Source organism: Apostichopus japonicus, chromosome 23 (genome assembly GCF_037975245.1).
Source record: "Apostichopus japonicus isolate 1M-3 chromosome 23, ASM3797524v1, whole genome shotgun sequence".
NCBI lineage: Eukaryota > Metazoa > Echinodermata > Holothuroidea > Aspidochirotida > Stichopodidae > Apostichopus > Apostichopus japonicus.
The window spans coordinates 16329504-16355867 of NC_092583.1; the positions used below are offsets into that span (position 1 = coordinate 16329504).

The 26364-nt window shown below is 35.7% G+C and overlaps 1 protein-coding gene across 3 annotated transcripts in view; it reads right to left on the minus strand.

The window, feature by feature from the left end:
- LOC139964780 (low-density lipoprotein receptor-related protein 2-like) overlaps window positions 1–26364 on the minus strand; it is a 144372-nt gene that overhangs the window by 47268 nt on the left and 70740 nt on the right. For all 3 annotated transcript variants that reach the window (XM_071966743.1, XM_071966742.1, XM_071966744.1), the window contains exons 40-49: window positions 26169–26304; window positions 22431–22686; window positions 21360–21507; window positions 19922–20053; window positions 19209–19442; window positions 18600–18756; window positions 15568–15738; window positions 14381–14613; window positions 2576–2707; window positions 311–433 (exon numbers count right to left, since the gene is read on the minus strand). In XM_071966743.1, coding sequence (XP_071822844.1) covers window positions 311–433; window positions 2576–2707; window positions 14381–14613; window positions 15568–15738; window positions 18600–18756; window positions 19209–19442; window positions 19922–20053; window positions 21360–21507; window positions 22431–22686; window positions 26169–26304 — 1722 coding nt within the window. The remainder of the gene's footprint in view (window positions 1–310; window positions 434–2575; window positions 2708–14380; window positions 14614–15567; window positions 15739–18599; window positions 18757–19208; window positions 19443–19921; window positions 20054–21359; window positions 21508–22430; window positions 22687–26168; window positions 26305–26364) is intronic.

Here is a 26364-nt window from a genome sequence, read left to right on the forward strand (position 1 = left end):
ACTAGGGTGCGACGGTATATGGATATACCAGGTATACCCAGGTATAACTAGACGCGGCAGCAGCGTTCTGAATTCTCTGAAGGGGAGCAATATGAGTAACTGGCCAATTCACTCTAGCAAAATGGAATCATCACTACTATGTGACTAGCACACTGGGATCATTACAATATCACATTCACCACTAGTTCATAGAATTATAACAAGCACAATAGATATCCACTATACAGTATGTGATTTGCATTATATGTTACTCACTAAAAGCCTAACATCATGTGAACAGCACAACAAAAGTTTTGTTTGAAACACTCACAGCAATATATTTCGTTTTCGTCTGACATATCCCCACAGTCATCGTCAATGTCACAGGCAAAATCCATCGGGATACAGTTTCCATTGGCACAAGTAAACTGATCAGATGCACAACTAGGTACAGCTGGAAAACACAGAAATGGAACATTTATGAAGTAATATTAATTGCCAAAGCAGTGAATTGCCATTGTAAAACTGACGTTTGTCAAAACTAAATTATTAATGTTCATAATATTGTTAACTTTTGTGAAATACCCAATATGAGTACCAAGGGAACAAATTGTATTATCTTAAAAATTGCTTCTGTGTTTTCTCTAACTAGTCACTATAATCAAGAGTCATGTAGACCTACTTACGAGGTTTCCCTTGACCTTCAATGACCTTTGAGCTGCTCATAAAATAATAGGAATCTTGTACTGATGGAAATCTAATGTAAATATAGATTTTGTAGTATTTAAGTTTTGTCACATCTAAGTTTCTTACCTCTGTTGACATCAAATGACCTTCGACATCTACAAAATCATTATAATTCTTGTAATTACAAAGGTAGAGCCACATAACATGCATGATGTTCATCCAAGCTTTACTTTATAGTTATAGCGTTTATAAGATTTTCAGAATTTGACATCTGTTGGACTATATATATATATATACCCATTGTACAATTTGGGGTTTCTTACTGTATATGTACCTAAGTGTTAAAAGGTTAACAGTGTTAAACGGTTACCAGTTCATTCTAGACACGGTAGAATAAGGGTGCTAAGGTTGTGGGGAGACAGGTAAGCCAGGAATGAAGTAAATACCAAGTTCCAAGCTTTACTTTTGTAGTTACTTTGTTTACAAGGTAGTCAGATTTTCACCTCTGGTGACCTCCGATAACTGACCTCTATATTAAGAAACAATGAAGTCCTTGCACTCGCTGTAATGAATCCACATACCGAGCACGATAATGAGTACAAGTAAAGGGCATCACATACATACAGTACATACACGCATGAATACACACATATACACTCACACACATTATCACCATATACAGTCCTTTTATTTCAGGGCAATGAATTAACTTTGGTCAATATTCATACCTTCTGAAACAACTTTATTGTCCAATATTTATCGAAACATTTAATAACAATATTCAAAGCCAACACCTACTATAGTAAGTATACAAGTCCCATTCCCATAATGCTAGCAGCTGTTCAAATTAACCAAATGAGGAAGCCAAAAAGTGAGTGACTCAGTGTTTTACGATACCCGTTTTATAAGTTACAAACAGATTGAACCATGCAACTTATTTGATTTTCAACAAAAAAGTAAATAAAAGTACTAAGGATGAATAGCAACTATGGTTTAGTAGGTGCCAGGTGGATGGCATCAACGAACAATAAATACGACGGTTATATCCAATCTTTGAGATATGTTAGAGTATCACTTCCTCGTTATAAATCTACAGGACTCCCGACTTCTAAAACCAAAAGAGATATTTATGCGAGTGTTCTTGAGCGAAAAGGTTATGCCTGATGGACAACAATGAGAACTTTTAACATGATTAGAATTGATCATCTTTCATCTTCCATAGAAGGTTAAATTTCAAAAAGAATACTGGTTCATATGGGCTATGACCAAGGGTCAAGATATATGAGAAGTTAAGCACTTACTGTTCTCCACTTACTGGACCCATTTTGTGTGTGAACAAGTAATTTTACTTCGTTCCACTTATTCCAATGCATTCAGTGAAGTTTTGCTGTAACATACTTTTGGCTAAAATAAGACTACAACTTTACATGTCAATATTTAACACTTGATTATTGAAGTAATGATATTCATTGTTAAACACATTTTTGTATCGACTCACTATTTATCGCGAACGGTCAAAACAGCAGTGTAGAGGGCAGTTTATCCCTCATCCCACGTTCTGCATAGATTATAGTTAAACTTGTAAGTAAAACTTGAGGGCCTGACTTTTCCATTCTAGCAGGATCTTCTTCAGAGGCTGATTTTAATCAAGTAAAATACAGTTAAGCTTCTCAGCTCTTGAGTGAGTTTACAAGGCTTTGACATCTGGAGGGACACAAAAATTTTCCACCCGACTCAAAATGGAGTTAAAAATAGCTGGTTGGCACAAGGCGTGCAATTCAATAAATAAAGCTTCAATTTTTTACTTGTGCTGGCTGATGGTAACATATATACAAATATCAGCAGTCAATAAAAAACACTTTTGACACAAGTCAAATTTTTTTTGGAAAGAAAACTGACATTTTCTTACCAACACATTGCCGTTTTCGGTTGACTAATCTGAGGTTTCGTGGGCACGTGCATTCTGCCACATTATTCGGACCTCTAGTACAGTTATGGCTGCATCCACCATTTGATACCTCGCACACTGAAACTTCGTCACCTGTGAATAAGGAGAAGAAAAATATTTCCTAAGAAGACATCTACTAAAACAACATTTGTTCACCTTCTGTTGTTTTGACTAGGGTTTGGACAAAGCACAAAGTTCTGTGAAGGCTATGGGAATGATAATATGTATATATATATATATATATATATATATTACACTCATAAAATAATGGTTTGGATTTATCATGCAGCACAAAAAGCCCCCAGAAAAATGTCAAATTTTGCATATCAAGACAAAGCAGGAAAATAGTATTTGTAATATGCTGAGAATATGTGCAGAAAGGATAAGTAAGAATGCATCAGTTCTATCATTGTGTAATTAGTGGTGTTGTTGTTCAATTTTACCAAACTATTACATCATGTTACAGAACTTTGTGTAATTCCCTAGATGCAGCTCAAGAGCTGATTAAAACCACATCTATTTATCTCTTAAGCTAAGTTTATCATAAATATTCATATAATGATGAAAATGACAGTATTTTCTGCCTGTATATATCCAGGAAATTTTCTTGTACCGGCAGGGATATTTAAGAATTTGAAGGAAGTGTGTGCTCATTTTATTTTGATCATGGAAATGGGCATTTGTCCTTCGACCATGCATTTCAAATTAATTTCGTTCTGCGATTAAGAGAAGCTCATATTCTGCATCAATAGCATAGAATCGCTTCAGGAAGTAGACCACTCAGATCGACTACATCCTACTGTACCTCAAATTAAATTCTTAACCTTTGAAATAATTGTTGTTGGTGTTGTTTTGCTTTATTCCATGACAACAATCATTAAAAAGATTTTTGCTTGTGTATAAATGTGTATAAATACACAAAATTGGGTTCAAAAGGTAGGAATAATTACTGTCATTCTGCATAATGTGACAGAGCATAAACTTAATAAATTTTTTTAGGCATCCTTCCGAACAGTCCAATCGTTTGAAATGGTGAATTTAAAATATTGAATTGCAATAAAAGCATCATCAACAATTTCTTCTGCCTTTGCAAAGATCTGCTGGAGTATTTTTAGTACCAGGGAATATTTTAATAAGTAACTGTTGTATCTGTTTTGATGATGTAAAGATGACTTTCCTTTCTTGAAGCCCATCAATAATCAGTAAGCAGACAAGTACCGTACATGTAACAGTATACCTCTTCTCACAATTAAATTTTAATAGCTTTTGACAACAATTATTGATATATTATATGCAACCACCTGAGGATGTACACTTGCATCATTCAGATAACATCAATGTTAATTGTACATGCCTGACTATACTCTTCAAATGGAAGGAAACTTATAAAGGCAATTTGATTTCTAAGTAGTTTAGAATTTGTTCTACTTCACATCTAAATTGTTATATATAATACTGTACCAGAAGCAATATGATAATTTTTGGGTTAATTATACTAAAATTGCACAATTTAAAGTCAGACTTTATGATCTACAATGGAATAAAATTTTACATATTGTGTGCAATTTTATGAATCCAAAATACAAGAACCTTTAAAAGGTTTAACTTCAAGGAAGTTGTAAGGAGGAAATAAATTAAAAATGTTACAGGGTATATATTTCAGGATATTTAACTTGTATTACCATGTTAGTTAAGGACATTTGGATACTTTCCAAATGCATTACTGCTGTCTTATTGAAAATCCTTTAGAAAATGGGACTATTAGAACTGGGATTTTGAGAACTGAGAGAGAATTTTTAAAAGTCTAGTGATGAGACACAGGTATCATATTATATTTATTTGACTTTATTCCAATCAATCAATCAATCAATCAATCAATGAAGAGAGTAATCAAGCATACAGTAGATGTCTCAAGAGTATAAAAAGGTGTGTGCGTGCATATCACTTTACCATAACTCTTTGGTTTAAAGATATATTCACCTTTAAAGGTTAAGTCTTAGAATTCCACTTTTATGCTAAATTATATCATTACATCAGTTCCTCAGTCTAGGCCAAGTTGCTGACGTTAAGAATTTTGTTTGATCCTGAGTCTGTGCAAACTAATGTTTTATTTTCTAAAAAGCAACAGGGTAAATCACAACTTCAGACCCTCGCTGTTTAAGGGTTTTTTTTTTATTGTTATGTTAGAAAAAAAGATGCTCAAGAGCCAAAAGAAATTGCTTTCCAAACTGATAAGTTTATGTTTAATTAAAATTACTGTTTCCAAAGAAACCAAACAATTTGAGAATTTGGTACCAAGCATTCTAAAACTAGTATATTCTTCAGAGGATTAATTATTTACATAGGATGACCAGGTGGTAGCTAAAACTGAATGAATCGTTTCAAGACATCGTTCCAATCGGTGTCCATATCGACAAGAATGAACAACAAGACGATGAATGAACAACAAGAACGACAAGACTGAACAATGAACATTGCTTATCTTTAATATTGCAATTTGCATTTAACGTTCTACTCAGGATAGCCGACAGGAATTCAGGCCAAAAACAAGGTACAGAAGCGTTGAAATGGGATCTTCAATGAATCCATTGTTGAATATTTTATCCTTGCAAGTCCAATCTTTGAATGACATCTCATATTTTCTGCTAGCTACTGTGACCCTAAAAAGGCTCTTTGTAGACTGCAAGTATACTCTACTGTAGCCTCAACACAATGGCGAATGGAATCACACAGCATAACTATCTCCCTACATCACCCAAGAAATCTTCACTCAAACATTTATCCAGACGTACTAGCTCCCTGCATCATCCTAATATAATTCAGCATCCCTGGTTCTACCAGCTATACAACATCCCTGCATCACCAAATGTTCTGTTATTGTTATTGTCTCCCTGTATCACCCATGATATATACTCCAACCTCCCAGCTCCCTGCATCACCAATATACCCTACCAGCTTCGGTTACTCCCTGTGTCACCCATGATATATACTCCAACCTCCCCAGCTCCCTGCATCACCAATATACCCTACCAGCTATACAACATCCCTGCATCACCAATTGTTCTGTTATTGTTAAATTTATTGTCTCCCTGTATCACCCATGATATATACTCCAACCTCCCCAGCTCCCTGCATCACCAATATACCCCCTACCAGCTATACAACATCCCTGCATCACCCAAATGTTCTGCTATTGTTATTGTCTCCCTGTATCACCCATGATATATACTCCAACCTCCCCAACTCCCTGCATCACCAATATACTGTACCCTACCAGCTATACAACATCCCTGCATCACCAAATGTTCTGTTATTGTTATTGTCTCACTGTATCACCCATGATATACTCCAACCTCCCCAGCTCCCTGCATCACCAATATACCCTACCAGCTTCGGTTACTCGACCTGTATCACCCATGATATATACTCCAACCTCCCCAGCTCCCTGCATCACCAATATACCCTACCAGCTATACAACATCCCTGCATCACCAAATGTTATGTTATTGTTATTGTCTCCCTGTATCACCCATGATATATACTCCAACCTCACCAACTCCCTGCATCACCTATATATATTCTACCAGCTTCGGTTACTCCCTGCATCAACCATTTACTTAAATACAAACTTTGCTATCTCCCTGCATAATCCATATATTACTGCGACTCCCAGCACCACCCAAGTACTCCACCGGCTTTATTAACTGCTACCCACATCACCCATACTCTGTCCGTTATTTTACCACCCTGTATCACCAATATACCCTACAAGCTTTTTAGTTCCTTGCATCAAACACAACAATGACATAACTGGCTCCAAACCGAGCCATCTCAGATATTTTGTTTCCAACCTTAGAAAAGGTTGGCCATCTTACAATAGGCAAATCACTCAAGCCTTTACTGTATACCTTATCCCATCTAAATACATCTTGGTATTTCAATTGAATGCCTGCTAACCATTCAAACTGGTAGAATGTTTGAATCATGCAAATAACAATTTGTTACTCAGACAGGTTTTTGCATTACTTTAACTATCCCCCAAAATCCAATTGAATATATTAATTTCAAAACTGTGGACTATTTCCATTGTTAGAAACGAAAATTGGCTTTTAACAAACTAAATTAATATTCACGACAAAAAATAGACAGAATAGAAGAAAAAAAATAGAAAAAAGTTCACAGCATATTGTTCTCTTGAATATCCATCACATAGAAACTATATGGTTTTAATGAGTAAATACTAACCTTCCGTGGTACTACTTTGATATGAAAGACCTGCATTGGTAGTCCCCTCAAAACTGGAAGGCACTGTTGCTACAGTAACCGTAGAGTTTGGAATGTCTGTACTCTGACAACTTGTCATCCACACACATACACATAACATCAACTTTATGATAATAATGTTCCCTGCTGGGTTTGGATCAAATTTCATGCTAGCCATACTAATTGCTCTGTACAGCAGTAACACTGCAGTACGATGATTTATATTGTCAGGTACACAAATATTTTATTGAAGAAACACTTCCCATTTCTTCCCCTTTCTTTTATGTGTTGCTTTCTGCATCAATGTATATATAGAGTGCTATGGTACACCACACTATTTGAACTAGATGTACTTAATTCATAGTCAGTTGCAAAATGAACCAATGAACTAAATACACTGTAGACTGTTGAAGTTAATCGGTTGACTAGGCACTGAGAACTCACTTCTTTTATTAATACAATGTACACACAGTATTCTTATGATCACATCACTATACGGACGGACGGACGGCAGATAAAATATATTTAGAGTCAACTTCAATCTTCACAAATGTTGGATTTTACAAACAATTCAAAAAGTGACTGAATGTAACATGGAATTGCACAGACTATCATCAACAGGAATTTACAACAAACATATAAGATAGGCAGAGAAAAATATTGCCATAGAAAGTCAATTTGATAATAAACAGATTTTGGTCTTAATAAAAATTTGGTAATGACTTGTTTGATGACAAAGCATTGTAAAGCAGCACATCTCAAATGGTTCTCTGAAGCAAATGTGATGAAAGATTATGCAAGAGCAGTCATATGATCAAGAATAATTAAAATCCAAGAGGCAAACTCCAAGAAATATGTATAAATTTATTTCCTTGTAATCTAGAAGATTCAAAAATCAATGTTCTCCTCTTCCATTTGAAGTTGTGTAAACAAAATGAATGTATTCCTTGTGTAACTGCTGAACTGGACGCATCAATACAGCAAACAGTTAGGAAGAAATCCCCAGTGCTTCCAGATCTAAGACAAATCACAATATAAATTCTATCACCACAAAAAGCTTCAGAATTTAGAGACCAGGAAAACCATCCAAGCAAGAGATAGAATGGCTAATCCAAGATTTGAAAAAGACTTTAAATGTTTGCATGCTGTATTTTTGCACACACAGACACAGACACACACACACAGCTTCTACTAGCTTGAAGTTCTCACTGATGTCAGTACTTGAATTGCACTGGTCATGTAAAATCAATAACAATTCACTTTTTAAGAAAAGGTTACATAACCTCCCCTACACAAACAATGGAATAACCTCTTAGAGAATTCAGCAAGGATGATAACAGTGAACTGTACAATGGAGGAATATACCATTGGCAGGATAGGGTAAAGTAACAATCAACTTAGACTTAGAGAGGGTAAAAGTTAACAGAATGAAGATACTTTCTGGTTGAAATTTGCAATGGTTTTGGTCAACTTTCAGGTTTATAAAATGCCCAAGTCTCTGAAACAAGGCAGATCATTAGTTTGACACTAAATTAAGTTTTGGTTCAAATAGAAACAGGACAAAAATGTGACTTTGCTTTAAAATGTTATATGCTATTAACACATACACAATGATGAAATCATGTACAGGGGAGGAGGGGAGTGGAAGGGGGGAGGAGGGGAGTGGAAGGGAGGGAGAGGGCAATGCAACCGGTTTTTAAGAACAAGTAGAATCATCCACTCCTCTCTTAATAACAACAAATGAATGAAAGAACTCTAGTAGATTGTTTTTTTATTCAATAAATGTCGAAAATCAATAGGTTTAAGTTGGTAACTGGTCAGAAACTAACAACTAACATTTTAAATCGATGCCTTTAGGCAGACAGTTTGTCTTAATATGTTAGAGAAACAATGGGTTCTAGTAATGTTTCAATAGCCAATCTGGTTTTAAGAAAATCATGTCATATATACTAATGGTTGAAAGTGGGTCAAGTTGTTTCCTTTGTGTACCCAATTTTTTCATATCTCTGGAATTCTTTCAGGACAAATGATAATTACCTTGGCTCCTCAGTGCAGGCCTAAATGTTAAGTTTAATCCACTGTTGTATAAGTTCTTATTAATATACCAAAATATGTTATTTGTCTAAACAACAGAGCACCCTTCATGGGTGACATATTCAATCACCATTTGTTCTTGACATATGTGTCAAAATATAAAATTGTATAACATGTTATTTTCCCACTTGTTTTGTGTTGCATAATGAAGAACTAACTTTAATAATGATGTTATGTGATAGACTAAGTAGTCCAGCAGTTTTAATTCATGAGCCTCAGATAAATTAAAAGGATCATCAAAATGGTATAGTAGTGCAACCGAGACTGATAGCAATGTATTTTGACGATAAACAAAAATAAATGAAAATTGATTTAGTGTCTTTAGTCATCCTTCTACACAGTTAAATAAATTTGTCAACATTCCCTTCAAATTTGAGGAAAATTTGTTAATATGTCTAGAGTTCTTACATGGAAAACTCTATAATGAATTTCACATTGCTAGATCAGCTGGAGACAACCCCATTTCACCAGTAAAACCCAGTGGCGGAGCTAGGGGTATTGGTCAGAGGGGGGGCGAGAATGGTCAGTAGGGTCGCTTTCGACACTATCTAAGCGGAGCGCCACCACAGGTTGGCGCGGAGCCTTGCTAATTTGCAGATAAACGAAGAATAAATAGCTGATAAATTAAAGACTGCCGTTAGAGTATTTTGTCAGAAACATTAAACCAACAAAATGTGACAAATGTCAATAGGTAGAGCGCAATAAAAAAGTCAATAATCGCGAATAAGTGAAAAGTGATAAAAAGCTGAAAAGGGTGCCAGCAGTCCATTTGAGTCCGTCAGGGGGGCATCCGTCCCCCGACTGTATGGACGCTCCGCCACTGATAAATCCTGAATGTGAAAATACTGCATGTTCTCTTTAACTTTCCATAGTCCATCAGTTTTAAATGGACATGAGTACAATGACTAACAATAAGAAATGCTGAGTAAGAGCTATTAATTGTCATTTGACCTTAAGTGACCTTAAGGACTACTACCAGTTCATAATGCAATAGTTTAAAAGCTACAGTTTTAGGCTCAGATTTTTCCACGGGGGGGGGGGGGGGGGGAGGGATTTACTTTCAGTACACTGGAAGGGAAGGAATAGGACCTGGGCACCAAGAAGGGTAGCCTACTTGTACAATTAACACATGATATTGGACTTAATCCTGCTTAAGACATTAAAGTTTTCATATTTTTTTTTATCTCTATTGATATCATGAGACATTTGGCAATTTTTTATTTGTTCATCAATTTATTGTTTGTGTCTTGTTATTATATATGGAGGTTATTGTGTATGTACATCAAACAGACTATGTGTACTGAAGTTATTGTGTATACATATCAAACATACAGTGTAAAGGTTATTGTATTTATGCCAAACATACAATGCACCGAAGATATTGTGTATACCACACTATATACTTAAGTTATTACACAAAACAGAATATGTGTACTGAAGTTATTTCGAATATATTTACTGAACATACAGTGTATAGGTTATTGTTTATATGCCAAACATACAATGCACTGAAGATATTGTGTATATGCACCAAACTACAAAACAGACTATGTGTACTGAAATTATTGTGTATATACCAAACATATAGTGTATTAGTTATTGTATATATGCCAAACATACAATGCACTGAAGATATTGTGTATATGCACCAAACTATATACTGTAGTTATACACAAAACAGACTATGTGAACTGAAGTTATTGCGTATGTATACCAAACATGAGATATACTTAAGTTACTGCTTATAAACCAAACTGACTTATTGTGCATGCACATGAAACGTATTTTTTACTGAAGTTATTGTGTATATAGACCAAACATACTGCGCACTGAAGTAATTGTGTAAATGTACACCAAACATAAAGGGCAAAAAGGTTTTAAAAAAACAAAGGAAAATGTCTGTTTTTTGAAGTTTTGTCCAGTTTGACAAGTAATTAATGTCAAAAGGTGTCTGGTCAACAAATTATATTAGTTTAGGTTTTTTTTTCGCGGCTTGAAAAATTAACATTTTTTTTTTTGTCATAGTTCTTAGGTTTGGTAATTATTATAAAGGTAGGTATTATAATTTTCGGTTAATGTTACTGCTAGGAAAGTTCCTATTTCAATTTTTTTGGGAGATATGACAAATTTAATGTTTCTTAACACACAAGGCTTGATCAAGTCTAAATATGACATCACTGATGTCTTTCATTTTTTTAATGTCTTCCTTATTTATTACAATGTTTAATTTTTGTATTGGAGATGTGATTCGAAAATGACTGAATCTAATATATTGAACCACTTAACATGAATAAACTAATGATGGAATCAGGTTTCATCGTCAACTGTAATTTGTATAGGTTTTTACAGTGCGTGTAATAGTCGCTTTCATTATAGGCTTTTTGATTTCTTAAAATTAAGCAACTCTGATTACCATTCAGTGTGAATTTGTACAATTGTATAAAAATTTATGACAAGAAAAACAAAGAGCAAGTACATGGCATCAGATCCTAGTGGCACTTTACAAAATGGTTGCTTCCAGACACCACTTTTACACAAGAAATTTGATCTCCCAAAAGATTTTTCTTAGCTGTTTGGGGGAGTTTTTCCTCACAGAGGGCAAAGATGATGGTTGTTGGAATTGTGTCTCTGTTTACAATTATAATGAGTATTAATTATTTACAATATTATATCATTTAATAGTGTATTTTGTAAAGACCAACCAACACAACTTTTGTTGGATGAAAGTGCTCACATTTAAGTTTTCCTTGTAATAATGTGTAACTATTTATTGATCATTCATGGCTACATTTTTTTTAATGATTATTAGCTGCGGTGTGTGTGGTCTTCATGTCTCCCATACTGGGTGGGAAACACTTCAAAATGAGGACAAATGGTTTCGATGACATCGTAAAACAGACGGGAAGGATCATCATCAGGGAGAGATTTCCATCCGGTTTGCGGTCCTAGCGGTGTGACTCAGATGATCCTTAACATAGTAAGCGGACTGGCCGAGTTATTCCACGTAGCAGATGACCGACGGAGCACACTAACTGATGCTACATTGCTATCTTCAGTGCCGCTATTAGTTTTTATAATAAGGATTTTGTGAGGTCATGGTAGTTTGGCCCTATTTTGTGCCTCATGTTTGACAATATTTTGATAATTTTTGTGTAAATGATATTGATTTTGTATTTTATATCTTTTGATCATTTCGTCTGTATAAAATTTTTTAAAATAATAATTTAACCTTTTCTTGGGATTTAATAAAGTATTACATACTTACTCTTATTTATAAATGAATAATAAAGAAATACAACACACAATTAACTGCCCTATTAAAAAAGAATAAAGACTGTTTCATTCCTTAATTAAGAAGGCACAGATCCACATACACCTACTTCATTCAGATTTGCTAATCATCCCTAAACATTTGAATGATCAAAAGGTAATACTTTAACACAGAGCATTCACATTAATGTAAACATGTAATCTGTGAATTGCTTGTAATTTGAAAATGTCAAGTACTGCATAAAAAGTTCAATGCAAAAGAATTCATTTGCACACACAATAATATACACAACACCCAATATGTAAGAAAACATAATATGCCTTCTTTAGTTGCTATTAGAAAAAGCTTACAAAAGCACTTCATCAACATGTACTAGAACTGCAAAATGAAACTGGTGGGGGAAGGGGGGGGTGAGGGAAGGGAGAGGAAGGGTGGTTCTGTTTTTTTTGGGGGGGTTCTCATTTCTAATTGTAAAGTTCTGTATTTTTTCAGGGAGTGTCACTACCCGACAAGACCTATAGGGTTTTTCAGTACACTTCTTTTCACAAGGTTCGTTTCTTATCTCCTTCTAAGTCATATGTGATACTCATGTTGTGATAGAACAAAAATAAATAAATGCAATGAAATATGAAAGGACTGAGAAACTAACATCTAAATAAATTAAACACACCAACAAAAAACAACTTATCTCAATAATCTCAATAATATGATAACAATAATCTCAATAATATGATAACAGTACATTGCTGTTGTATGTATGATGACATAGTGACTCATATATATATATTATTAGCTGTGACCTTTGGTTCCAGAGCACAAATGAGAAGATCCAGATTTTGAGCCCCTTTGGGTGCTTTTACACTAGATCTGGATCAGATCACCTGATGTTATCAGACGATGATCTCTCAATGGGGTAAACTAAATGCATTTGATCAAACTGAACTGCATTTACACTACAATTGAATCTGGACGTAAGGATCAGATCTTGACATCGAGATCTGATCCGGAAATAGTGTCAAAGCACCCTTTGTGTCCTTCCTAATCCTTTTTTCCCCACTAAACTTATAAACCTGTACACCATATAATCATGCACAAACATAAAACAAAGAAATATCTATGAAGAGATGTATGTCGTCAGGGATTCATTACAAAACACACTCCAGTTTCCCCCCCCCCCCCCCTCGAGATTGGAGAAATAACAGTTGTTCTGCTTCAGTCCAGAATGTTAATTACTCATCACTCCTATAAATGAAACATATGGATCACATGAATGCCCCTCAAAATGAAACATATGGAAACATATGGATCACTTGACACAGCCGAAATAGTTACAGTCTGCAAATTATGGGACACGTCCTAAAAGTGACTGGGTCAAACATTTATTGATAGGTTGTGGGAGTCTTACAGACATTGGAATATTTATCTACAATTATCAGTTTTTATAGAGGTATCAATTTGGGTAGTCTTTTAACATCATGCCCATAGCTAGCTTTCATTCATTCTGTGCGTCGATACTGAAGGATGGGGTCGTGCGATGGGGTAATGGCTCTGTCCTCATGAAAGGGTTACTGGTTGTGGGCCTAACAGTGTGAGGGGTATTCAATACAGGCTGACTGTCATAGAGATGGGAGACAACAGCCTACTCAGCAGACCTTTCAAAATTTATGTAATAGATGGCGCTCTTCAAAAATATGAAGAGGCTACCAGACAAGGCATATGTTTTTTATACAAGGAAAGACCCTATTCAGTGAAATAAGTTTCAAAATGAAAATGTTTAATATTTGTGTGAGACAGATGTGAAAAAAAGTATCTGAATGCGAAAGAAAATTGTTCAAATTGGATAGAAATGTCAATTATTTACTTGAATATTGGTTCTCTAAGGCTTAATCTGTTGTGTGACCTTATTTTGATCAATAATAGTCAGTCACTTGGTACTAAAATTACCTCAAGTTGACAGCCAACCTCAATGGCTGTTTCCAGAGAGAATGTTCATTAAGTCAAGCTAATTAAAATCATGACCATACAATAATACTATAACAACAAGGAAGTACCAAGATGAATAAACAAGGGCTGTATATGATAAAACAGGGTGTTATAATAGAGTATCAAGCAAAATGACAAAATGTTTTTCCACTTACAAGTTTCTGTTTCTCCTTCATAGACTCCAAGTGCCAGAGCCCTAGCAGAAACACTCACTACTACATCAAATGCACCTCCAGTGTCCTTATCCATTCTCACAATGGAAAACCTGTAGCCTGTGTTCTGCATGGCAAAGAGTGTGTTCCCTGTGACAGCTAATTGCACCGCAGCAAAGCTCTCGGATATCACTTCTCTGTTATTCCCATCAAAATCGACCCTGGACAGTTTTGTTCTAAAATGATAAAAGTCAAAGGCAGAAGTGATGCGAAATGAAACTTTAACGCAGGAGAAGTGTGTTTTGTTAAGTTCCAAAAAAAAGTTAGTTTTATAAACCAACTAGGTAAACAACTCTTTCTTCTCATAATATCAACTGGAAACTCCTGTACCTCCCAAAACTCTCTAGAAACTCAAAAGCTAAATGATTCCTTTTTACATAACAACTTTAAGTAGTAGCAGAATTGCACACAAGATTTATAACTTTTGATCGCTGGTGGCCTATATTGACCTGTTTGAGTTAGTTTGTTTATGCTCCAAGGCATTAAACACACACACTCGATCACTATCACAAAGATTCCTTTTTGCCTTTGGCAGGGAATCAGACAAACATGACCTCGTTAAAGAGCAGCTCATGTTGGGAAGGGGATTAATCAATCAAACAGTCAATTAACCAGGCAGTTAGTTTTACAACGCTTAAGAGACCACACATGTGGGAGAATTTATTACAACTTTCATGTCGGGTGGCTTCCAATTCAACATTTTAACTCAAATTTGGAATCTTTTCAATTTGGAAAGTCATTTCAGATTGGAAAACCGTAGATTGCTCTTGGATGAAAAACACACCTTACTATGAACCCGTCGGAGATTGAACTCTGAACCTCATATTTACTAAGCCTCATTGCTTCAAATCCCACCGCGCCTTTATCAACTCGGCCACAGCGCCGGTATGACTGAGCCTACTTGACTATAAGAAGGATTAGCTCCCAACATATTTCCAAGATTTTGTGATGTAAATCTCTTTTCATCAAGCTTCTGTTGCTACCTCTATAATACAAATATTTTTTAAGTTTATTGTTCTTTTTATTAATGGAGTAAAAGTGCAAGGGTTAGGATAGAAATGGAGGGGTGGCAATGGGAATGATAAAGAGTAAGAGACACACAACCGAAAGGGTCCATTAAAAATACTTACTTTGAAAATTCTGTAAAGTAAATCATGGAAGCCGGTCTATCCAGGGTAAAACTTGTTATACTAGATCTCTCAAGGATATTTTGTCGCTGTTGACCGTGTAAACTCACACGAGTCAGAAGAACGTTGCTTTGGTAACTCCAATACCAGTATGAATTTATAAAAAATATATATCTGCAAAAGATAGGAATGGAAATTATATTTTATACAGTTTCATCCTGTACTGGAAGTATATTTACCAGGGTTTTGTTACATAATCTGTCTAATTATTTTCGTCATGAATAATATGTCGTGATACTGAATATTAATACCTGAATTATAGTCCCCAGTTGGGTCAAATTTCATGAATACTGTACATTGAAATTCTGCATCAAAGCACTTGGGACTGAGAGTATGTATGTGTGTATGTATGTATGTATGTATGTATTTTAGATCCTCCTGCAAGCAGGAACTCATGAAGAAGCCTCATTGGCTTATCAAAGCCGCAGGCTGAACGAAGTCAGTCTCTTAGATTCATATTGAACATCCATGATTATGAATGGTCAATTGTCAACAACTCTGTAACTGGGACGACATACATTAATCTTGGAGTGACTCGAACTGGGGACCTTATGATTGAAAGGCACCGGCGTTAACCAATGAGCTAACACTCTTACATAGTATGAGCTGTATGAATATTCTGAGAAAGCAAACTTCCAGTCTGAAGACCACTTACCATAGGGTACGAGAAACAACGATAACCTATTTTAGCAATGGCTGGCATCGTAACCAGCGTTAATGTTATCATGGTGTGAAGTGACCATCGAAGCAAAAATAAGCCTAACGTTACTGGATGCTTTGAATCAGCAGAGGCAAATGTTCAAATATAATGAGTGGAACCCATACAACACAACCAATTATCCATTGTCAGAACATTGTCAATATCAACACATGCTTAACATGATCTCGGCCTAGGCCTATACCGTTACAGCAATGACAATCACAATGATCGGCAATGCAGCAGCAAATGGAATCACGAAAATGCATGTGACATAAATGAGTCGGTTCATGTTACTATGACAACTGCAGGTGTAGTAGGCTTTGTGATAGGTCCTTCTGTCTTCATTGTGTCTTACTACATACATAGCCTATTACTGTCATTCTTGTTATTGGCCCATTTACATTGTTTGAGACTATTAACTATAATACAAGTAAAGAACTATGGGTAGGGTTTCTCGAGACATTTGTCGATTATTTTCCCTTTAAAGGTTGTGTTTTTAAATTGTAGCATTCTGAGATCAATATATGTATGAATGAAGAGGTTTATAATTAATGGTCTACCGGATGTTAATCGCAGGATATAACACTCACTGGGAGGACTATAATGCTTTTGCTGGATGCACGCGGCCTACAGCTTTGTGCATTGCTTGCGTTATACCCAGGTACCAGGGCAGACTGTTGATTGAGCCCTAATTAATCCATTCATTGCTTGTAAAGGTCTAATAACTCAACCAAAACATGTTCTTTAAACTTCATATAAACAATAGAGCAACATTGAATGATATTCAACGATATATTTGTCCTTAACACACTTGTAACACATTATGAAACATACCATTAGCGACCATAAAAGCCTTTTGTAATCTCATTGAGTTTTGTGTTGCATCTGAGAAATTGATCTAATGGTCTGTGTATTAGACAACAAAATCCAGTCCCTTTAACTGAAAAACTTCAACTGTTTAAAAGAGTCATTGCTCAAAAATGAAATGGGGTGTCCAAATACAACCTTTTGGCTAAGATCATGTGTAGTATCTGTTCCCTTCGGGAATGGTGATGCACACCCGACGATGATCACACAGTCACAGTCCCGATGCAAGGGGACTGGGGTTAGAAGCGGATCAGTCGTTCAGTAGTATGGTTTTCGTGCCCAGGTTCTTTCCTGGGCGAATTTTTCTTAAAAAGTACCTGGACTGATAATTTGCTTTCAATCTTCTTCTGCATATCAACAAATTTTGTCTTCAGTCATCATTTAATGTTCATTACAGATCTCAGATGTCTCTTTTGTATTGTACTCAGCTGCCATAAATAAATAAATAAACATTTGCTTGTCTTATGTTTTAAAAGCCATTTCTTATAATATGATGAATATTAATAACATAAGGATGATGGAAATGTCAGGAAAATGTGCTTACTATGTACTAATTTCACCATACCAGCATGAATCAAATATTACATGAAGCCATGCCCATTCATGAATATTCATGAAATGGGAACCAAAAATCATCTTCACATCACAGTGCATCTACCTCCTAAATATGACATTGATTCAACTTGTGGTGGTTGAGATATATGTTTACAAACTGTTTTTGACATGGATGTTGAGATATATACTGCTGCCAATCGCACACGACAGAATCGCAGACATTCTATGGAGATACGACTAGAGCCAGGCAGATTCGCCCAAAAAATTTTTGGCACGCGATTCTTTGCCTATTTTGCACCTGATGTATGGAATGCACTCCCCAATGACATCAGGGCAGCTCCATCATTAAATGTTTTTAAGGCACTCCTTAAAACTTACTTTTTCGAAAATATTATTCTTTTAAACCTCCAGTCATATTTTATGTGTTACCATCTTGCCATCTTTTGATTGTTTTATATTGAAATTTATTTTCTATTTATGTTTTGATAGTCTTATTGTTACTAATTTTCAGCTGTAATAGTTTAGTATTTTAGTTTTATTGTATGCTGTCATATTTTATTGCTTTCATCTTTAATTTCTGAATTTTATTATTTTTAATAATTATTGTTTAAGTTATATATTTCTGTAATTCTTAGGATGCAATATTTTTAGACTGTGATATTTTTAAGCTGTAATATTTTTAAGTTGTATTATTTTATGCGATTCTGTGAAGTGCTTTGAGATCATTCTTTTGATATAAAGCGCTATGTAAGAATAACTTATTATTTTTATTATTATACTTGACTGCATAGGTTCCAATGGATGCCAAAGCATCGATCTAAAAAGTACCAAAATTAAGGGCAAAATTGCTTACCCATGGCATGGAGCAATTTCAAAGTAAGAGCCCCCACGTGTATATATTGTTGAAGTGGTATCATTTGCATCATCCAAACTTCTGTAGTATATTACAAAAAACCGGTTCCAATAAAGTCGGCGATGTACCCTGTCAATTCGTACTAAAAAACTGTATCCTGCAAAAAATGATGGTAAAATCTCTTTTAATAGAATACTTCAAGAGTATCGGGTCGAACAAGTTAATGAAGGAACATATAAACAACAAACCAACCATCGAATGAATACAAAGAAATTGAATGGAAATTGCTTGCACCAATTTCCATTCACATTCTTGTTCTGTTGTTGATTTACATTTTATAATTTATTCTAGTGGTGTTGAGGTAATACATTCAAATGTCAATTTTTCTCAACTTGTCATTCCTATGAGTACACATGCTTTGATGAAGTGTTGTTTTGGCATTTATCTGGTTATTTGCGATAAATATGAAAAACTCTGAACCCTTTCCTTTAAAATTTAAAAGGTATGATAACCAAATAAACAGAACATTCAGTTGCAGAATTGTTTTGTTACATTTCCAGGTTGTCTAACGCCTGCTGATGGTGATTTAGATTGTGGGCTGGCACTTACCTACATCAAGAGCAACGGAACGTTCACGGCTTCCATCATCCAGCAAGTTAATCGAAGCAACTTCGATTCCTGGTCTGGCTATAAAATATACTTTTCCTTGCTGATAATCAAAGTCAAAAGATTTCAAGTAAACAATGCCTTTGATTGCTGGTGTTGGAGAATCAAGGCTCCCTGGATAGATGGAATGGCTCCTTATCTCTCCATAGCTTCCATAAACCAAAAATTTGTCAGAAACTGTAAAAAAAAAAACAACAAAAAAACACCACACATTCCGTTAACAGATGGAATGCCTTTTTGAGCTCTGCATGTCAGAAAGGGTTTCCAGAATTACTTTTCTCTGTGCATTTGGAATTAGCTGGCTTTTGCACAGGTGTTCAAATGTTGCAAGGTAACATTCAATATCATCATCAGAAGTGAGTGGATGCAAATCTTGCAGCTTCGCACTAGTGTTGCACATATAATATTACTATCAGCTTTTGCCAATAGCAGATATTTCAAATCTATTGGCCGAATTTGATCCAATACCGGTAACAACAAAAAATAATGTCAAAAATATGTAGCCTAACATTACCCAATATCTGTGAAATGTCCATTTTCATTTCATCCGCCTGCTCAATCAATGTTGTTTTACTATTGCATTCTTAACATGAGGGATTACTTACATAGGAGTGTCTTAATATATAGAATACACATTGAAATAAAAGCTGACTCACATCTACAGGTCCTGTTGTCTGCTGTTATCTCACCAATTGAACAGGCACATGTGTGATCCACGTCTGAGCCGACTGGGTTAGCAAAACAAAGTTGTGCACATCCTCCATTGGTTTCTCCAATGCATGGATGGTCTATAGATATGGAATAATTATTTTCATATAAGAAACAAAAACAGCTCTTTTGAGCTGATCATGAGTTGATCATTTTCAATCAAATTCAATACTAAAATCCCATTCTAGTTCACTTCATTAGCTTGAACAGACATTTTTTTATTTCTTTCAAATGATCACTAATGTTACTGTTTTTATCTGGGATAAAAACTCTTGATCAAAACAAAGCCACTGAAAAAGATATTTTTGTATTGAAGACACACACAACTAAATTGTGAGTGTTTGCTTTCAAATTTGAAATAAATTATACTATGATACTGCTTAAAAGAGCACCGGAATTTGTTAAAAAAAGTCCTAGTCTTCCTGTCGACCCCTCCCTAGAATACAACATCCTCAATGGGGAGAGGGTGCTTCCCCCCTGTAGACCCCACCCCAGATTGCCAACATCCGTCAGTGGTGGGCCGATTGTTTGAATACCAGGGTCTAAGTGTGATCAATTATAATCCTCAGGGATGAGACTGAGCCGGGAAAAAAAAACTGAAATTTATCGATCGAATTTAGAATTTTTTTGTCAGGTAAGGAGGGCTTAAATGCAAAATGGTGGACTCTAGATGGAATCTATCACATCACGTAACTCGCCAAAAAAGTGTGGAATTTCTGCTTGTATAATTTATCCATTAGCTTTTTTGAACCAAAAAAAGGCTTTTTTGCTTGCTTTGTACTACTTGATTCCACCACTGGTCAAATTCGGTGTTCCTTCCCTTCACAGTCCAGCATGTTCGGCCAAAAATATAAATAAAAATAAATAAATAAAAATAAATAAATAAATAAAAAATAAAAAAAATAATAAAAAACGCGAATTACGGGAAAAAACGCGAAAATGAAAAAAAAAAAAATCGGAAATCCGCGTTTCCGCGGAAGAGTCTCATGCCTGAATCCTGTTGTAAGTAATATTCGTTGCGTAGGATAACATCAACTCATAATGCTGCTTTATAATGCTGCGGAATGTAAGCTGAGTGGTTAACGCCGGTTAACGCTGAGTTAACGCCGGTTAACGCCGGTGCCTTTCAATCATAAGGTCCCCGGTTTGAGTCACTCCAAGATTAATGTATGTTGTCCAGGTTACAGAGTTGTTGACAATTGACAATTCATAATTATGGACGTTAAATATGAATGTAAGAGACTGACTTCGGTCAGCTTACGGCTTTGTTAAGCCAATGAGGCTTCTTGGCGAGTTCCTGCTTGCAGGATGATCTAAAATACATACATAAACGAACAAGGAGCAATGAACTATTTAAATTATACAGAAAATTTCAAGTAGACTAACCAGGTACTTCTGGTTTGGCTGCTACATCATACATCGACACATCTTTTAACTCAGGCATGTCCTCTTTCAACACAGTCGGTTCTACAGTGGCATCAGCATTCTTGTTTATACTGTAAACTTTCTTCACAGTTCGGTCCACCCAATACAGCTACGAGATATGAGAAATATTAATTCAAAGCATTTTCTGTAGAAATTGTCAATCGTATATTGAAGAAAAATCTATTCCACACTGCTAGTTGGAAACCTCATCTCAATATCTGGCCCCTGACATGAGATATTGGTGATTGATTGTAACCTATTTTGACAGACTGAACCTTCCAACTACTCCAGGACGTCAGTTCCCAGTAGGGGTCTGTGATGTCATCTGGGCAAATGCTCTTCAATAGCTTTACTGAGGCTATTATTACATTCTTGTCGATTTATCGATTTATTTGAAACCTGAAGCATTTAGAATTTTTGCTTTAATAGCTGTCAAAGTTCTCTTATATAGCTGTTAAAAATTCCATCCATTCTATTTTGTACAAATATTCTTTCTGTCTGTGGATATATGATTGACAGATTATTAAGAAAAACGAAGACATTTTGTGCCCTGATGACATTCTAATGTTGTCAGATGCATTTTACAAATTATCAAAAAATTTCATATTTTCATGTTTTCAAAAAGTTTTCACCCCGAGATTCAGAAAATTTGAAACAGTGAGTAGGAATAGTGTATTGTTTTGAAAAAAAAAATCATGTCTGGCGTTAACCATCTAGGCATCTATACGATGAGAGTAGTGAAGAAAAACAGGGATGAGCCTGGGGTAAAAAAAAATCACGGAACTTTGCAAAAAGTGCAGAATAGGTTCCAGTTTGCGTATGCTACAGTGTGTTAGGGTAATAGTTTTTGTCCCCAAGGTAGAAAAGAATCACAGTTATTCCGCGAAAAAGTACATCAAAAAAGAGACCAATGGAAGGTCTACATAACAATCAGCGGTAATATTAATTTCAATGGTATTGTCTTTTTGTGTTCGAGTCAGTTTATTCCAACAATTATGATATCCACGTGAGATTTTAAAAAACACTACAAACCGTTTCTTCAAAGACAGTAATTCCAACAGGGGTTGCTATTGAACTTCTAAATATTTGTCGATTGCTGCCATCCCAATCGGCACGCTCTATCACACCAGCTTCAATGTCAGTCCAGTATATCCGGTGCGTCCAAAAGTCAACACTCAGGTCAAGTGATACCTGAACTCCAAAGCTAGCAATGGAGACATGGTTCTGACCATTCAGATCATACCTACCAATATGTGGGTTGATACCATAATCAGCAAAATATAGATATCTGAAATGCAGGGGAAAACATTTTCGTGAAAAGTCCTATCATAATCAGAGTAAAAAAAACAGATACTAGGGTTGGATGCTTTCTGTTTAATTTAGTTACTATGTTTCATTCTGTCTAATATTATTTCTCTCACTTGTAAGCTGTTACAGATGTCTAATATTGAAGGTACTGTGATTTCCTGGTCCCGATATCTTCTCTATTTAATACTCTTCATTCCTTGCACCCTCCGACCTTGCCAAGCCATCAAATTGGTTATAACCTGTTTGAGAGACAGAATGCTTTTCCAGGTGCATCTAATGCATATTCATGATGACAAGGCATTCAGACCAATCATAACCAGTCATAACTTAAACAATTTAATGACAAATACACAAACAATATTTAGATGCTACTTTATTCTTTAAGTATTTTGCATTTTACAAAATGGAAGTGTAGTACTTATTAAAATTGTTTTCCCTTAAATTCTTAACAATTGTTTTCTGTCAACTATGTCAACACATAATTGAAATTACACTCTGCAAAGAAACATGAGATGAATGTGAAAAAGAAAAGAGAAGATATAATATGATACATTGTAGTATTGGTAGGATATCATAAATAATAATTGCCAAATCAACTCAAAACAAGAGCCCAAGGGCACTGTGGTTCCTTGCTTGGGGTATATGACAATACACATATTATCAAGCAAGATTGGGCTCAAATAGTCCAAGCAATTGTGGCCCTACATGTACGCATAAAGTAACCAACACTATAGCCAACACTTTTGTGATCACAAAATGTGATCGGATTTTTGATCAAAAGGCACTTTTGAGATCTAAATATGGCGTCGAAAATGTAAGAAGTATAAGGTCACCTACAAGCGGGTCAACAGATATGATAACATTGGTGACCACAGATGACATGACCTTTAAGTTTGAAAATGTTCCACCACCCCATTCACAACTTGTCCCAAATTATCAACCGTGTCACACCTTGGTATTGGGATTTAATTGCATTAAATGTCTAAAACTTAACTTTGAACTTGTATACATAACTTCACACACAAAGGTCACCCGTAGGTCAACCAATTGACATTTTTGATCGGTGAGACCTAAACGGAGCATCAAAACTCTAAAAATTCAAACATGTTTTCTTTGCCCATTTTCTAAATAAAAAATACTAGTTTTTTAACATTAGCTGACCTTTGGTGACCTTGGATAACATGACCGCTAAGTTGGAAAATATTCCCCTATACCATTCGCAACTTGTCCAAAAAAATCAACCTTGTCACACCTTGGCACTGGGAGTTATTGCCTGAAATGTCTGAAAATTAACTTTGACCTCGTATAACTTCACACACAAAGCTCATCGAGGGGTCAACCTGTTGACATTTATGACCAGAAGGTACCTTTAACATCTGAAAATAGCATCGAAACTGTAAAAATCCCCAAAACACGAAAAGGTCACCAGAGGTCAAATTGAGGTCAAGGGTCACCCAGATGTGGGTGGACAATTGGATTACGTAGAAGCAACTCCCAACCCTAACTGACAATTCGTTCTCACGTTATCGCAAAAATACTAGTTTTTTATCATTAATTGACCTTTGGTGACCTTGGATCACATGACCGTTAAGTTTGAAAATATTACCCTATACCATTTGCAACTACTCCAAAAATATCAACCGTGTCACACCTTGGAACTGGGAGTTATTGCATTAAATGTCTGAAAATTAACTTTGACCTCGTATAACTTCGCACACAAAGGTCACACGGGGGTCAACCCATTGACATTTATGATCAGAAGGTACCTTTAACATCTGAAAATAGCATCGAAACTATAAAAATCCACAAAATACAAAAAGGTCACCAGAGGTCAAATTGAGGTCAAGGGTCACCCAGATGCGGGTCGACAATTGGATTACATTGAAGCAACTCCCAACCCTAACGGACAATTTGTTCTCAAGTTATCGCAAAAATACTAGTTTTTTATCATTAATTGACCTTTGGTGACCTTGGATCACATGACCGTTAAGTTTGAAAATATTACCCTATACCATTTGCAACTACTCCAAAAATATCAACCATGTCACACCTTGGAACTGGGAGTTATTGCATTACATGTCTGAAAATTAACTTTGACCTCGTATAACTTCGCACACAAAGGTCACACGGGGGTCAACCCATTGACATTTATGATCAGAAGGTACCTTTAACATCTGAAAATAGCATCGAAACTGTAAAAATCCACAAAACACAAAAAGGTCACCAGAGGTCACCAGAGGTCAAATTGAGGTCAAGGGTCACACAGATGCGGGTCGACAATTGGATTACATTGAAGCAACTCACAACCCTAACGGACAATTTGTTCTCAAGTTATCGCAAAAATACTAGTTTTTTATCATTAATTGACCTTTGGTGACCTTGGATCACATGACCGTTAAGTTTGAAAATATTACCCTATACCATTTGCAACTACTCCAAAAATATCAACCGTGTCACACCTTGGAACTGGGAGTTATTGCATTAAATGTCTGAAAATTAACTTTGACCTCGTATAACTTCGCACACGAAGGTCACACGGGGGTCAACCCATTGACATTTTTGATCGGAAGGTACCTTTGGTATCCAAATCTAGCATCAAAACCAAACATTTTCTTTTTTGCTCGTTTCCTCCCAAAATAAGCACATTTTTTCTAATGTGACCTTTGACCTTTTGACCTTGGTTTCAGATGTAGTTTAATCTCCTGATTCCAAAAAACAAAACGACAAGTCTGTGCAACCATCCTAACTCCGACCGAAAAACTTTGACCCCATATAACTTCGCACATAAAGGTCACACGGGGTCAACCTATTGACATTTATGTTCAGAAGGTACCTTTGACATCTGAAAATAGCATCAAAACTGTAAAAATCCCCAAAAACATGTAAAGGTCACCAAAGGTCAAATTGAGGTCAAGGGTCACCCAGGTGCGGGTCGACAATTGGATTACATTGAAGCAACTCCCAACCCTAACGGACATTTCGTTCTCAAGTTATCGCAAAAATACTAGTTTTTTATCATTAATTGACCTTTGTTGACCTTCGATCACATTACCGTTATGTTTGGAAACGATGCCTTACCCCATTCACAACTACTCCCAAAATATCAACCATGTCGGACCCTGTCAATGGGAGTTATTGCTGTTTTTAATATATTGGTTTTTGGCATCTAACTGACCTTTGGTGACCTTTGCGGGCACCAAAAACAATAGGGATCTTCCTCTTACTATGGGCTATCCACCCAACAAGTTTCATCATGATACATCATTTCCTTATTGAGATATCGTGTACACAAGCCAAGCGTCACATACACACACACACACACACACACACACATACACACACACACACACACGCCAAGTTGAACGCATAGGTTCCTTGCTTTGCAAAAAGCAAGGAACCAAAAACTGCTTTAAAAAAAGCTTGAACAAAAAAAGAAGAAAAGAATAAAAAACTTTGACTTGCCTTTTGATTGGATTGACAGCCAGAGCCCGTGGAAGATGGTCTTCTGCTCTGGAGAGAATTTTACGATTTGTGCCGTTCAGACGGCTGACTTCTATATATGTGTGTGAAGTGAATGCATTAGACCAATATAGATTACCTGCAATCAGAAACAAGAGGTGTTATATTCTTAGCAGTGTAACAATACAGGCCTGGGGTA